The sequence below is a fragment of the Triturus cristatus genome, chromosome 4_2 (assembly GCF_964204655.1).
Source record: "Triturus cristatus chromosome 4_2, aTriCri1.1, whole genome shotgun sequence".
In the NCBI taxonomy this organism is placed as follows: domain Eukaryota; kingdom Metazoa; phylum Chordata; class Amphibia; order Caudata; family Salamandridae; genus Triturus; species Triturus cristatus.
The window spans coordinates 647,724,697-647,741,501 of record NC_140586.1 but is presented as its reverse complement, the minus strand read 5'-3'; the positions used below and the strand labels follow the sequence as shown (position 1 = coordinate 647,741,501).

General features: G+C 43.4%; 1 protein-coding gene across 2 annotated transcripts in view; it reads left to right on the top strand.

Moving 5' to 3' along the window:
* The window catches only part of AK4 (adenylate kinase 4), a 259,967-nt gene that overhangs the window by 67,772 nt on the left and 175,390 nt on the right, over positions 1-16,805 (top strand). For both annotated transcript variants that reach the window (XM_085602369.1, XM_085602370.1), the window contains exon 3: positions 9,301-9,420. In XM_085602369.1, the coding sequence (XP_085458495.1) occupies positions 9,301-9,420 (120 nt within the window). The remainder of the gene's footprint in view (positions 1-9,300; positions 9,421-16,805) is intronic.

The following is a 16,805-nucleotide window of genomic DNA, read 5'->3' as shown; positions in this document are numbered from 1 at the left end:
GCCCGGCGTGTCTACGGGTGGGACAGGGTCACCAGCGCCCCCTTCCCCCTGGGGGCTAGTCGCGGGTGAGGGCTCACATCTTGGCGGGACGGCCGTGCCTTTTCCGCCCGGCTTGCGCCTGTACCTCCATACCGGTGGCGGGGAGTATGGTCTTGGTGGCAAGATAGGCCGCCTACCCCTCACCTCTGGCACCTCAGGACCCTCCACCTTATCCTGCAACCTATTGAGCGTCTGCCCCATTACCTGGACTTGTTGCATCAAAGCCTCTAAAAGGACGTCTGTGCGTGAACGCTTGTCGTGCCGCCGGACCGGAGGGGCCATAGCAACTCTTAAATGGGACCTGCCTGCTCGCGTACCCGTCCCCCAGCAGGTGACTGTGTCACCCCTTACCTGTAGACGCAGCAGCCACCAGCCAACCTTTGCACCCACGCAACCAGAGCCACGACCTACTGGCTAATCCAGTAAGCTCAGGTGAGCCGCCCGCTCAAACCCTCTGTGGCTCCCAGAAGCAGTGAGATGCTGGCTAGCCTGTGCCGCCCACCGTGTTCACAACAAGATCACCACCAGCGAATTTGTTGGACCTTGACACCGTCCTGTCCTTTTCGTAATGCTGGAGCTGTGGAAACACAAATAAACCAGTTGCGATGTCCTAGCTAGTTCGCAGACCAAAAACCCTACTGCCCTCCCCCACACTGAGTAACAGTGTCCTGGAACCGAAAAAGGACTAAGTGTCAGACAGGGGACAGAAATTAACACTCTCCCAAACCAACCGTGCCACTTCAATAAATAGCGCGCTTAACGTGAGTATAAGGGAGAACACAGCGGCAGTGTACAAAAACAGGCTCACTGATTGCCTCCTAACTGCCCCACACCCTTACAGCTCCCACACTCTGGACTGACCTCTGAGTAACAAGGGTTGCGCTCTACCTGGACAGATGCCTTAGATTTGAACCCGCAACCGTGAGAGCCAAAAATCACAAACCCGACCCCACACGTTGCCCCACAAACTTTTAAAAGATCAGGCAGGTTAAGCCTAAAAAACCATCAGCTGATATTTCGGGGCTGGGGCTCGACCTCTTGCAATGTAGGAGACTGCCGACACCAAAAGACCCTCTCACCACTCGAAAGACACCTGCCCCCCTGCAGATAGCTCTGAACAACTTCGTGCTAGACCACAGCGCTTGATATTTAAACCCGATATCTAAATGAACAGAGTCAATGGGCTGCCTCGGTGAGAAATTAACCTGTAACCTTGAGAGTAAACCTTATACAGTTGCCCAACGCCTTAGGCCACAATGACTCTCCCCGTAATCTTAAATTCCGTGATCTGCCCGCCCCCACGCTCGGCTCAGCCTCCCTGCCGCGCTTGTCTACCCGCCGCGCATACCGCACAAACAGCTGATCAGCTGCTGCTCCCGCCGCCGATGACGCCGCCTCGAAAACCGCTCCCTGCACCCACAAAATATCCCTAATGCTGGAGCGACGATCACTGCACGAAAAAAGGGGTAGACTTCCCCGGCCAATGAACACCGCCGATAATCTCCCTGCAGTCCTCGGCGACACCAACGATCTTCTCCGGACCTATAAACGATTAAACGATCTTCTCCTCGGCGGGAAACCTGAAAGACAAAAAAGAGAGAAAACGTTACGGGCCTGCAGCCGGCCCGTAGATGCTATCGGTGGGGAGCAAGAACAAGAGACTGTTCTGCTCCCCACCACCTCTTTTAAAGAGTGCCCCAGGCCAACCGGCTGAGACTGGTCAGCCTGGACGCTAGGACGACGTTTCTGCGCCAGAAGCACGGGAGTGCTTCCGGCGCACAAACACCCTTGACCCTCCATGGGCTGATTGCAGCGGGGAGGGGAGCCGCGTCACTTGCTGATGCGCCCCCCCCCCCCCTCCCCCACCCTTCGGGGAGGCCGGGGACTGGTGCGACCGCCATAATGGCGGTGCGCCCTAGTCAGCCCGCGCCTTCTCCATAGTCGTAGGAGTGGTGCTTGAAGTCATCGCGGGTGCCAGTCTCTGCTTCTTTGTGTTTCTCCCCGCTTAAACAAGTGGCACGGTTACGCCTTAAATGCAGTGGTCGAAGTGGGTGGGATCGGCAGGCCACGGCGTGTCCCTACTTCCTTAATTCCAAAGATTCCGTTCCCCTACTTTTCTATTTTAAAAATGCGTCCCAGGACGCAAGAAATCGCCATGGCCTATAGATAAAGCTCGTGGTTCGTGAGGTGCGGGGCGGCAGAGAAGTAACAGGACTCGGTCTTTTCCTTCTTTCCCAGGGAAAATAAAGACAATGTCCACTTCTGCTCTGCTGCTTTCACCCCCTCTTTCCTTCTTCCCTCTCTTTCTGGCTAGAATTTCTTCTCTTATTGAAAACCGTGACTTCAAGAAACGGCTTTCACACTCTTTCCTCTCCTTTCGTTTATTTGCTCCCCTGTGAAATGGATCCAAAAAAGAAAAACACTTTTGCTGGGGATGTCCTATCTTTCTGAAATTTTAATCCAAAGTGCAGCATCGGTAATAAAAGGTTAAAATGTGAAAACTAAAGAAATAACTAAATAAAGTAAGAGAGTGGTAGCAAACTGGCCAGATTGATTTTATTCACACCCAACCACATTAACGCCACTTTTACAAAGTTTGCCAGTGAAGCTCTTGTTTTGTTTTCTTGTCTTTGTTTTCCCCGGGCTTGGAACTAGTGCACCAATCCTGGCGGTACTGCAATGCGTGGATTGGAAAACAAAATGTGTACTGCAGGCTCTGTGTTCAGGGATGTGGTATTTTTACCATACTGCTTACGTTTTGTAAGGACATGAGCAATGGGCATTGAAACGGGTCCCTTCCGGGCCCTGTAGTCATGTCCTTAACTTTTCAGGCAAAAGCACTCACTGATTTCTGAATAGTGAGTGTAAAAGCGTTAAGCTAACCATGTTGTTCCTCCTTACATTTCACGTGGTTTGCTAAATTTTGCATTCCTTATGAGTGTTTTCTTTTTCCAGGATGTTGTTACTTTTTATTTGTAGGCCGCATATTGCTCTTGTCTAGTGCCTAATTTAAATTGAGCCGCATCCTGGTGTTTATAGCTGGCAATAATTGGGTTGTATTTGAAGGCAGTGTGAGTTTTTCTCAGTGGGGCAGTATGGTGTTCAGTGGGGGAGAAGATGTGGCACTATGGCCAGAGCTGCTGAATTTGGAACTGGGGAACCAGGTTCAGCCTTAATAACCAGTCCACTCTCCTGAGGGAGTACATTCCCATGCTAGACCTTAGAAGGCTTTGCAAGACCTTTGAAGCCCTGGTGTCGTAGCACCAGCCAGCAGGTGGACCCTAGCATGACAAGTGTAGTTTAACCTTTAAGGCTTGTCCACCACAATCCATACTGAAGTTCACCTCCAGTCTTGCGGGCAGGCCTATGAAGCAACACGCCCTAGAACAACAGTGACTCTGTCGCTGAGGTCACAGGATCCTTGAGAAGGGCCATCTCTAGGGCGGTGCAACCGGTGTGACCGCACCAGGTGCTGACTTTGGGTGAAGGCATTATGTTTGCAAGTATATTATGGTTTTAATAGCACTTGCTGCCTCCTTCCTGGCCTCCAGCAATTTTAGGCAATAATAAAAATGCCATGAGGACTCTGGTGATTAATGTTCTTCCTAGAGATAGATTGGAGTTTTATCTAGTGGAAGTTTTGATTCGTGGAAAGGTAGCTCAGAGGGTTAATGTGCCTGCTGCAAAGAACATGTACCATGCACATAATGTAAATAGGTCAGTGGGCTACTGCTTTTGTCAGAGAGACCCTATTGTTACTTGCAGTTTATAAGTTAAAATCGTAACATAGAATGGTGAGCTATTAATTGTCATCGAAGAGCTGCATACAAACTGCAGGGTATAAATTAGAGCCTCATGTTTCACCCCCCCCCCCCCCCGTCTTTGAATATCTTAATGTTGCAAAAAGTGTTCTTTTGGATAGAAATCAATTCTGATTAATAAAGAGAACCCCCAACCATGGTATTTCGTTTTAAATTCTGAGTTTGTGTTTCTCCAGACCAATCACTATTAATCTATACGGCCTACCAGTATGGTTGTCATGTGACTCCTACACCTTGTAGTCCTTAGTCTTGCGTAACATTTTCTATACAGTGATTTACACACATTGATTGTCTCTGTGTAATGTGTGTGATGTAAAGTGCTCTGACACCCTACAATGGTATGAGTGGAGCTGTAAATCAAATTAAATGCATCTGAGAGAGAGTGTGGGTATGGAGACCTGAGGGGCACTGTTAAAGGGTGGTAGTGAGGGAATCCATTGCAGAGGTGGTCATTGGGGGGCACTAACAAACCTTATTGCACGGGCGGCTCTATTGCTAAGGCCGGCTCTGCCCTTGAGGCCAGTCTGCCTCACCCATAGGTACCTCTATTGGCCTTGTTTCAGCAGTAGTAGCTGCAACTCACCTGGGATTGGCAATGTAGGATTTGCATGCACACCAAACTAAGTTCGCAAATTTCAGTGTCTCTGCTTCATGCACAAGCACTTTTAACATGTGCTGACTGCTGTGGGGCCACTGGAATTAATAATGCCGAAAAGGAGGACAAAATTATGCCGCAGTGTTGACTAAATTATGCATTTAGAAAAGGCTGCAGCGTAATGCAGTATATTTCTTGAAATTCTATTATTTTGACATGTGTACACATGCCAACAGTCTCTGGAAAGATTTTGCCTCAATAGTACCAGTGTAACATACAAATGCAGCAGTGAGAAAGGTGATCAGTCAACCTTTGCAATAGGCTGTCCACTCTGCAGCAACACAAGTCACATTTTTTTATTAACTTTTGATACGTTTGAGCTACAAACAATTTATTAGTTTAAATGGTCAGATCATGCAGCAGATCTTACATTATGAGGCAAATATTGCACAGCCATAATTATATAGAAAACATTTGCAAACTAGGATATTTTGCCATTCATGTTTGAACTGCTCTTGTGGAAGAAAAGGTAGAAGTGCTGATGACAGAAACTCCATGGCTCGGAGACAAATGGCTTGTGCTCCCACATTTTATCGTATTTGGGACATTCTGTGATTAGAAGCACATCCCACTTTGTGAATGTATTTTATTGTCAATAACTCATTATAACCTTAAATAATCATGTGTATCCAGTGGTTGATTAAACTGGGCAGTGAAATGCCAGACAAATACTAAAAATTGGGATGTTTGCACATTCTGGCCACACCTCTGGCTCCACCCACTGATCCAATCCTTGGGTTATCCCCACCCTCTGATTCTCCGCCCACAGTTCCCCTACTTTTTTTCTCCCACTTCGACCACTGCTTAAATGCCTGTTGTCTGCTTCCCAGGCAGCCGCAACATTATCAAATAATTGTTTAAAAATATAGTGCGGCCATGATAAAGCTGTGTTCACGTCACGGGACCAATTTATTGAAAAAAAGAGTGCGTCAACAAATGATAAGTGAGTCAAATAGTAAGGCGACCTGTAACTGGGCCAGTCGCCACAACCTGAAAAACACACCCAAAGATGGGACACATACCAATGTTCTACCACTAAAAATAAAGGAATTCGGAAAGGCACAGGAAGGAACAAATGGAAAGTGGTGGGCGTTGTCTTATCATCCCGAGTACATTCATCAAGCCTCGCAAAGCAGCGCATGCGCGCTGCTAGGCTCGACCTAAAAGGAAATAGACCAAAAGCTTTTATGTAAATCTCAAAACTAATTCATGCAATTTAGTTCGAGAAGAACTTTGATGGATTAGCCGACACATCAGATAGGCGTAAATAGTAATATCATCTCATATAACTGCTATGGGGAAATTCAGGATTTTTTTACTGTAATAAATGAAATTGAGATAAGCACATTTACGGTATCTGTTATTAAAATCTGCTATATCAGAAGACCAGATCCAAGTTTAAGAGTACAAATAGCCAGTTGCGAGATGATGGGAAGCAGGCAGCCACAATAAGAAATGCATTGTCAGGCTCCTACTCCATGTGGAATTGGCCTTAAATACTAGCTCTACCCCTCTGCTCCAGAAGTGCACTACTAACCCGGAAATGAGTGAGCACCAAAGTTTGTTGTGTGGCTTACAATTTCCATTGCGTCATGCTCTATAATTTCTCTACTCGTAATCAAGTGCCTGTGCCGTGCCAGAATCATGACTCTGCTTTGTAATATGTTGTAGACCCACCTATAGAACAATATAAAAATATTATTGCATCTAATTAGGTGTAAAATGGCAATTATATAAATGATGGCATATACTAGAGCCCAAACACCAATAATGCACCCTGGACCTAGCAATAGACAAATGGCCTGGTTGTGAATGTGTGCACTAGTCCAGTAATGGCCTCCTCGAAGGAATTGTAAAGCATTAAATGTAGCAGAAATAATTGTACAAAGTCGGCCCTTACACACCTGAAAGTGTCAGAATCGTTAATCACTGAGGGAGCAACTGAAGGTGCCAGAGCAAGGTAGTGCAACACAGTAATTAAATACCTTTTGTACAAAACGTTCTTACTAAGTGAAAACATTCACTCTCAATTTTTTTTGCATAGTTTTATATAGCGCGAACTTGACCCGAATCCAATCGGGTATCCGAGCGCCTTACATAGCACCAGTTACGTTACATGAGGACACACATTCATTTTTTGTTAGGCACAGGAAGATTAAGTGATTTACCCAGAATCACAGGATGTACAGCGTCATTACCGAGACTCAAACCCAGTCCGAGGTCGAGCGCCCTAGCCGTTAGGCCAACTCCTCTCCCCAATAAAATGAGCCAAACCTTTTGCGTGTAGATGGAGCATTGTCAATCGTTGTGTTAAGTTTTTTAAGCAGCAAAAGGCATCACAATAAAACCAAAAACATTAAAATCATCCTAAATGTCAAATTCTAAAAATGCATACATTTATTTACTACTGCCATTACTCGATCATTATAACAAATACAATCCATAATCTACTTTGCTAGATGACAAGCAGGTAACTGCACAGATCATCCAAATAAGACATTAAATAGTTACTATTATGACCATAATATTTCAAAACTTAAACTATAGAACTACAAGTCTTAGGCCTGGGCGTAGTTCGCACTGCACTCCACCACTCGCGCAATTACGCGAACTGCAGTTTGTGCTGGTATTCCTGCCGCTCGGGTAGAAATTCTTACTGTTCACGATCCGAGCGGGGAAAAAACTCAGTTGCACATCGGGAAGCAGAGTTTTCTGCACTCCGCAAGCTCCACGGAGTGCAGAAAACTCCGCGAACAGAGCAAAGTTCACCGCCCAGGCCTATTATTACCTAGAGTACTACCCAGAACAGAAAGGTTCTGCAAAAATACTACTACTCCAACAGCCCTGGCACGCATTAATTAACATCAGTCTCAAATTTGCGGGTCAAAAACTACGTGGCCAGATATAAGAAAGGTCTGTGTAGTACATCTCAGACTGATCAGTCCGATAACACAATGTTAAGGCCTCAGTATAGTCCAGTACACTAAAAGTATCGAATATGGGAAACAAACCATTTCGTACGGAGAGTTGTTACCTTGGAGCTACCAAATGTAGCTATTATCATATATTATGTGGAAGAGGCTGAAACAGTCTTGTTTACCTCTGGCACAACTGGAAAATGGCAGCTGCGATTAAATTTAGAGGGAAGACGAGGAAGAAACATGCATTTAGTAGCTGGCTCACTCAGAGTACTAGCATTGTAGATTGAGCACCTTCCCACTTGTAAATGCTTGTCTTTAGAGCTGAGGTGTGTTTATTTTTACGGGCCCTCACTTATGACACTGTGATGAGGAGCTCTAGCCACAGGTGACTATCTTCTACGGGGTCAGGCCATGCCACTTGGGGCTGATATTTGTGAACATCAGACTTTGGTCCAGTCATAGAGGTACATTTGATTACTGATTATTAACCTCTAGCATCTATGTCCAGAATTCTTCTCTGCCCCTCACTCCTGTGCATCTGTTCTCCCCAGCCTGAATATTCTATCCTCTCCTCTGATGATTTGCAGTGCACCATTGCTTTATTGCTAGGTTCACATACAATCATAAGTACAAGTAAGCATTAACAATAAAACAAGATAATATTTATGGTATTTAATTTTTTGTGCATGAGTTGCATGCTTCAGAACGATACTGGAAGTGCTCCAGATTACACAATTTATCAAATCCACACTTTCACTCCTTCGCCTCTCTGAAAACAGTTAACCAGTGAAGCAGTTTGTGCAAATTGGTGTGTGTGTGGTTTTTTTTCTTTTTTTTTTTGTGAAGTGGAAAACTAAGCACTGCTATAGAATCCTTAACCAGCGCAAGCACCCTGGTATATATGAGCATTCACTTTTAGAACTCCTCCGTTACATGTCCGTGTTAGAGTGTACTTTGAGAGGATCAGTAGTTGAACAAGTGTTGGGCCCTGCCGGGCAACCAAGAGCACCAGGATCCAGTGGTGACTTGGAATATTTCAAATGAAGGTGGTATGTCCAATGTTATCAGAGCCCCATATAATGGTCATTGAAGGCCGCCATGTTGGGTGGGTGGTTATGAATTTTGTACTAAGTATTGAACTTTCAAAGTTTATTATCTGTCCCATGTGTAGCTCAGTTGTTGTCTTTGTATCGTGTCAGTTTGTATCATCTACTGACATCACATGATATAACACAAAGACTACTCCTTGCCTTTTGCTCAGTTTGTGTATTGTGTACAGGAGGAGATGTTACATTGTGAAAGGAGGGAGATCTTCTATATTCATCATTAACCAGGACTAGCAACCTTGTTATGTGAGCGTTCACTTTTAGAACTCATGAGTTACATGTTGCTTGTTGGAGTGTTTGCTTTCAACACCGGATTCAGGCATCTTGTGGTGCCTGGCCTGAGGCTGCCTGACCTCTTGTTCCTGGAAATAAACATTGCTTCTAATCATTTACAAGGCGTCTGCTGGATTTGTTGCCACAACACACCAGTCCTTGAGCTCTGTCTGGTGATTATTTGTGATGTGCAAAACCCTGAAATGTATCTTGTATATTAATAGTGACACTACTATCTATTACACACTACGATGTAAAACCTTTTAACTGTGCATTATTATTAGCATCCAGGAGAAGTGCCATGCACTTCGATGCCAAAGAGAGCATAAACTCACATGGGCATGAATTAGACATAGTAGGTGCTACTAGAAAATTATTATTAGGGGAGAATCCAATATGTCACAGTATCATTCGTAGTGATTGAAAGATTTGTAGCTCAGTGTGCTATGATGTTGTCATGATAAATTTCCATCTTTGTGTTGCAGAGGCGGGGGTTTTGGCGACACAGTACGTTAAGGAAGGCCAGCCTGTGCCAGACCATTTGATCACACGCGTGATGCTGTCGGAGCTGGAAAAAATACCAAGTCAGCCCTGGCTCCTGGATGGTAAGTCCACAAACAGAGCGGTGTCCAGTCTGCACTGGGGTCTTCATGTTTTGTAAAGAGCAACAGAAAAACATTGTAAAAGCAGAGGTGTTGCATAACCAATCAGAGCAGTCCCAACACCAGCCTCTTTTGCAGTGTCTGACTTTGACTTAGTGATTTAGTGCGTCTTCTCTGCTTGACACTCTCAATCGGACTACATGTTTTTTGACTGAGCGGATCAATATACTTGAAACTTCTCCCGTCCTGAATCTATTTCCCTCTGCTTACATTTTTGTATTTTATGTTTTGAGCAAGAAAAATACACAACTTATCAGTGAATCTAAAAGCAGACCGACCTGAGCTATTGCTCGTTGACCAAAGAAATATACCTGCTCTCAGTAACTGACCGGCACACCCATTCAAGGTCGAGCTCTAATGCCGGTCACAACACAACATGCATCCTGCCCATTTTAAGCTTGGAAAGAAAGCGAATGTTATTCAATAAACATTGCAAGGGAAAACATTAACTTTGTATTATGAAAAATAAGAGCAGCCAACTCCAATCGGAGGCAGTTCTGCCTGTGTCTGTGATCAGTAACTTTTCCTCTGAGATTGCTCCATTTTGTAACCTGCATGGTCATGGATTCGACTTCAGAATGTAGCGGACTTCCGGTGCAACCGAAAGCTTCCGCCTTCACTCCCAGGAGAGATAGTGGGATGAGCAGCTGGTTAGCACTATACATGTCACAGATGCATCAAAAAAAGTACCACAACTGAGTAATAAGGACCAACATCTTCCAACGTCCATATCATTTGTTTACATTTTTTCGTTTTTGCAGGTGGCCTTTTTCTCTTTCTTGATTATTGTTGAGCCATATAACTATTAAACATCTACATGAAGGGTTACACCCATAGCAGTGAGTTGCAAGGAGTATGAGCAAGCAGAGTGGCAGCTGGGGAGGCTGTTTCATTGATTAAATAATGCAGTTATTGATTTTTGCAGGATTCTAAAAGGAGACTGGCCCTCTATCGCTGAGCCTCTGAACACAGTAAATACAGTGTGGAGTTCTAAACCTTCCTATGGTTCAGGGGGCTTTCACGGAAACTGGCGGCCAGATGTACGACCATTCCATTTTGCGCGTCTCATATTGCGTTTTTATTTTTTTGCGACTCGCAAAATGGAATGTACTAATGTGTCTCGGATACATTAACGATTCCCAATGGAGGTCACAAATTACCTGCCTCATCAATGTTCATGAGGCAGGTCGCAATTTGCGAACCATTGGGAATGGGCAATAACACAGGGATTGGGACCCGCTGGGGATCGCTGACAGCCATATTTGTGTTTGCATTTTAAATAACAGTACAGTAGCAAGTGGTCCCAGTGGGCATTAACTAGGAACGTGTGCAAATTGAAGACAATTTAAACAAAATAATACTGATGCTTTAAGAGTAAATTGATTCAATATTATTTAATCACATTGAACAGTTGTAGGTGCTGGTTAGTCAGCATATAATTCCAAACACTTTGCACAAGTGCCCCACAGCAGTGGGAGAAAGGAAAGGGAAGGTAAAAGTGCATAACGTGAGGGATGTAAAGGTGAAAGAAAAAGATGGTGACTCCATTGGGAATCGTTAATGTATCCGCGACACATTAGTACATTCCATTTTGCGAGTCGCAAAAAAATAAAAACGCAATACGAGACCTGCAAAATGGAATGGTCGTACATCTGGCCGCCAGTTTCCGTGAAAGCCCCCTGAAACATAGGAAGGTTTAGAATTCCACAGTGACTTATTTGGGTCTACCCTTTGTTTATAACAGCATTTTAAATAAAGCAACTTTTTTCCCCAAATGCAGCCCATTTTCCCTACAGAAAAACGAGGTGTTTAAAAAGAAAAAAATTAAAAGTTTTCTGTTCATTTTTTTTTTTAAGCGCAGGTAGTGCTCTGTGGGACCACTGCCTGCTCTTAAATATTGTCGCTGCCAAACAGAAACGGGAAGGGGTGCCCTGGGGACCATTTCATGTTTGTGACTGGCTTACCACCAATTTGAAAATGGTGGTAACTGCGATAGTTTTGCGACTGCATTTGAAGTCGCAAAACCATCGTATATTCCCCTGCAACTTGCTATTCGGAAAGGACTCTTCATAATAGCGATTCGCAAACCGTATTTTGTGAGTCGGTAGTAGGTTACCAACTCACAAAATAGGGTTTGTAATTGCTAGAACCCTTTATAGCGGTCGCAATGACCCGATTATACCTTTTGCAACTGCTAAAACGGTTGTACATCAGGCCCTAAGTGATGTAAGTCTTTTGACAGGAACGAGAAGAAAATACAATTGTTTCCAGAAAAGCTTTCGATACTCCCAAGAAAGATCAATATGTAAATCTAAATTGGTTGCCGCTATTATGTAAACCAAGACATGATTCATATTGTCTTTATGCCCTGTATGTAATTGAGGTAGAAGCGTTCATCTTCGTATGCTGCAGTAGTCAGGTGGGACCATATGACAACTGGGTGGGGTGAGTGAGTCAGCAGGAGAGAGATGTGTAGCTATCTCTCTAAAAGGAACTTATTGGAAATTGAAGAAGGAGAAAATAGAATGTGTTAACTTTGTATCACAGATTTTTATTTTGTTTTTGCATGCAGTGACCCATTTCTCCATTAAGGTGTTTCAGTGCCTTTTCCGTGTGATTTCTCAAACTAAGCAGTCATATAGTCAGAGGTGGTCAGTTTAAGGGCTGCACTTGGCATCCCACCCACAAACACCCCCTGGATATGAACTGAAACCATGTGCAATGATCTCCAAGTTGCTGGGTCTGCTTTTTGGCAAGGCCCTGCAGTTAAGACACCTTCCCAAAGGCCAAATAAGCAAAGCTTTCAGGCATACCCAGTGAGCTCTGCATATATAGCACATACATTTAAACCCAGCATTTAGCACCTCTCCAACCACAGCTCATTGAGCTTCTCTTTTGACTATGCCATGAACCTTGCTGTGATTGCATTTCTCCTCATAACTCCATATTCCAGTGTTCTTCAGCTCCTGCATCAAAACTACAACTGTGATTCAACTGAAAATAAATATTTATCAAAGGCTACCGTGGAGCTATACGTGAGGGAGGTAGTGCAATTTTAACATGTGTACATTTCGTTTTAGAAATTCATTGAAAAAGCAGTTCATCACAGCAGTCCAAGTTACTTAGGTCAATTACATATAACTAGCAAATGCCAGTTTTTTTTTTTTTTAAAGACGTAGTGCTTTTTCAGTGAATTACTTTGTTTTTTTGAAAATGTAGGTTAAAATCTTATGACCTATCTCGCGTATAACTCGACTTTAACCTTTGTTTTTTCAGTGAATTTCTATGTTAAAATTTTTTTTTTGGTGTAAAGTAATTTGTTTATTATAATACTTTTGCTGCCTATCCCCTGCCTGTTGCCAGACCCTGTGCCCAACCCTCTTGGATGACTAACCCCTCAACGCACGACTAACCCCTCAACGCACACAGCTTTTGCCCATGCTGTGGAGCCTGGTCAGCAGCCACCACCCCAGTGAGCCGCCAATCAGCCACCACATATAATATTTTATTTATTTATTTTAGTCCTGCCCGAGTCCCACTACACCAAAAGCTGTGCTGGGTGAAGAAACAAGCCTAACATTTGTTTTCAGTCTTTGGCCTTTGAGAAGCAGGGGAGTCCCTCTGGGCTCCAACCATCTTGATTTCCACCCACTCACCAGCTCGGGCATCTAGCTATGTGTACTCTGCCACCTTCTGTGTGCTTTTTGAAAATATTTTGAGGACTAGGACTCCAAGGCCGGAGTCCTTGTAATGCCAGCCACTACATTTTTATGGTGCAGCAACCTTTCACAGCGTTTATCCTGCGAGTTTCCACAGCTACAGATCTCCATAACAGATTTACACCAAATCACAAACACACTTTCTGGGTAAACATGTCTGCCAAATTTGGTGTCATTCTTTTAAGCAGTTGTTTTCTGTATTATCTAATTTTTTCCTATGAAAGTGAATGAGAAAAACCTTGGTTTTTGGACATCCTTGCCTTTATTTTTCCAGGCTCTCACTCGACAGATCACACCAAACCTTTCCTGGAAGGACCTAAGGTGGATGAACTTTTTTCTGCGAAGTTTTGTCAAATGGCGCAAAAGCTATTGGCAAAACAAAAAAAAGCTATTCCTGTGTAAACTTGGACTCGTGTATAACTACAAATATACACTAACTGAGGCAGAACCTAACCTGCTGGTTAGACTGTATGAGCAGCACTTCTTACAGCGACTCCTTTGAAAAATCATTTATTTTGATGATAAAAACATATAGTCAAGATGCAGTCTTTCACAATTTGTTTAATCTCATAACAGGTCTTAATCTTGGATCAGTTTTAAGAGTTGATATAATGTTAAATGCTCTCCAACTCCCTGTTGGATTGTGGACATTTAATCGTATTGAGACATTATTCACCATAAAATTATTTTCATTGGAGTTTATTGAGCTCAATTCATTTATAATAGCAAAGATATAGGCGTCTGTCCATTAATCCATTTATATACCTTCTAAAGGGTTTCGTAGTTCTTATAATTTATATACCTGCACTTATAAAGAATAAATGAATTGAACTGATTGGATTTCAGAGAAAGGAACTTTATAGTGAAATATATTAAAAGATTGCTAAGAAAGCTATTGGACTGTGAAGAACTCTCATCCTAACCTGAAATATATTCCTCAATTTATAGAAGAGGAACAGGTTAAGTGGCAGGCAGGCACAGGTGTGGAGTGTGTGCCAGAGACTGATCCATGGACGGATTGAGCTAGGAGATAGTTAGGTTGGATAAAGAACATTTTGGAGTCATGTTGGCGAAAGCTTATAATCAAAGGACTAAACTTAAGATTGTATAGTGGAGTGCAAATGTAAATCGATCATAAAATCATCATACTTAACAGACATGGAATTAGCAAAGTATTGTTGGACCTGGCACCATTGGCGTGGGTCTCCCTCCTGTTTTTTTTTTTTCTGTTGCTTCCTGTGTTATTGCTATATGTTTTGTTGGTCTAGGTGCTTTGGGCACTGTATCACTACTATTCAGTGCCACAGTGCAAGTGCTCCCTATTGTGAAGTATTGTACTGGATTAGTGACTCCATGATTGGCTTATTTGATTTACTTGTCAGACCCTAGTACAGTGCACCATGTGTGCCCAGGGCCTGTAAATCAAATGCTGCTAGTGGGCTTGTAGCACTGGTTGTGCCACCCACAGAAGCAGCTTGTAAAGTGTTTCTCAGGCCTGCCATTGCAGAGCCTGTGTGCAGCCTGGGGCTGCCATGTCGACTTGGCAAGTGCACACACTTGCCAGTCCCTAAACCTTCACTTTTCTACATTTTAGTCACCCCAAAAGTAGGCCCAAGGGCAGGGTGCATTGTATGTAAAAGGTAGGACATGCCCTGATGTGTGTAGCATGTCCTAATAGTGAATTACAGCCAATTTTGTTTTTCACTATTGCAAGCCTACCTGTTCCCATAGGCCAGAATGGGCAGTTGGATTATAACATTTTTTAATCCTAACTGACTCGGGGAACTAGGTAGAAATTAGAGTTTAGTATGCCTGAACTCGGAATGATAAAATACATCTTTTAGTGAAGTCGGTTTTAACATCCTGTGTTTGAAAATACCACTTTTAGAAAGTAGGTATTTTCTTGCCTAACCATCCAAGCCTGCCTCTGCTAGGTTGTGTATTCCATGTCTGGTTTGTGAGTGATAGGGGCTGGGGTAGCTCCAGGAGACAGGGTGTCAGCACAAGGCTGAATAGACCTATCTGCATGAGGAGTGGTGTGTGGAGTAGCAACTGGGCCTGAATAGGGCTGTGCCTGCTTTCCACAACCCAAATTTAACCTTCCTAAACACTCTACAGCTGACATGGTCAGACCACTTCATGGTTATTAGTGAATTTAATTAGCCTGTCCATGTGGCCCCTAAACTACAGAGGAAAAAAGCTCAGTAACTAGAGCCTGGAACAAGATTGATTCAAAAGAAATACAACAGCAGCTTACTCTTACAATGCCAACATTGCCCAGAAATCTAGATGAAGCAACTCACATCTATACAAACTGGTTGACAGCCGTAGGGAACAAGCTCGCTCCACTGAAACCCCTTTGTCTCAATAGATAACATCCATCGGCTTCTTGGTACTCCTCGGAACTTAGAGACCAGAAATTGGTGTGTAAACGCTTGGAGAGAAAATGGAGGGAGGGCTACAAGGAAAAAGACAAATCGATCTATAAAAGAAGCCTGTCCACATATAAACACCTATTGCAAACAGCAAAACAAATGTTTTTTACGGATAGAATCAATACAGCAAAAAACTCCTCCAAAGAAATTTTTAAAATAGTAAAAACTCTGGCTCATCCATGTACCCCATCAGTTCAGGCCAGTCGAGAACTGTGTAATAAAATTGCTAACAGTCTTTTTGAAAAAGTAAATAATATTTTTGTCACATTCTCTAACTCTGTTAATGTTAATACTCAGAGCTTAGCTTCCCCCGTACTGATTTCATGACAAAAAGTTCCCTCCTGCAGAATTTTGTCCCGCTAACTGAATCTGACACATCGAAGCTAATGTGTAAGATAAAGTCAGGTTCCCTCTATGACCCTTGTCCTAGTAGGGTCGTTTTATTAGCAGTAGAACCTATTTCCAAAATACTTACCCCCATTTTTAATACTATGTATCTAGACGGATACTTTCCAAAAGACTGGAAACACGAGTCTATCCTGCTGCTTTTAAAGAAACCCAATCTAGACATCAATGACCCAAACAATTTCAGACCCATATCAAGAATTTCTTTTCCGGCAAAGATCATAGAAAAGAATATTAATGCCCAATTAAATACATTTCTACAAGACCAAGTTCTGGATCCAACTCAGTTTGGATTTAGAGGGGAGTACAGTACTGAAACTGCGCTGCTAAAATCCACTGGAGAAATCTGGAATCTTTTGGACCAGGGTGGGAATGCAGCTATGATCATGCTAGATCTGTCAGCAGCGTTCGCTACTGTACATCACGGTATACTGATGAAACGTCTCAAGGAGATAGGAGTTAAGGGCTCCGCCTGGAATCTCCTCAAATCCTTTCTTACGGACAGAGTACAAACTGTAACGTTAGAGGAGTTTCAGGCTGAATCATTCTCCCTGCCCTGCGGAGTCCCCCAAGGTTCTTCATTGAGCCCCACCCTTTTTAACATATATGTCTCCTCCCTAGCACCACTTGTTGAATCATTTGGGTTTTCTTTAACTTCATATGCTGACGATACCCAAATAGTGGGCAACCTGCTTCCAGGAATTGCCGTACATACTCCTCTAAGACTACAAAACTGTATGTCTGCAGTGGGAGATTGGATGAGAATAAA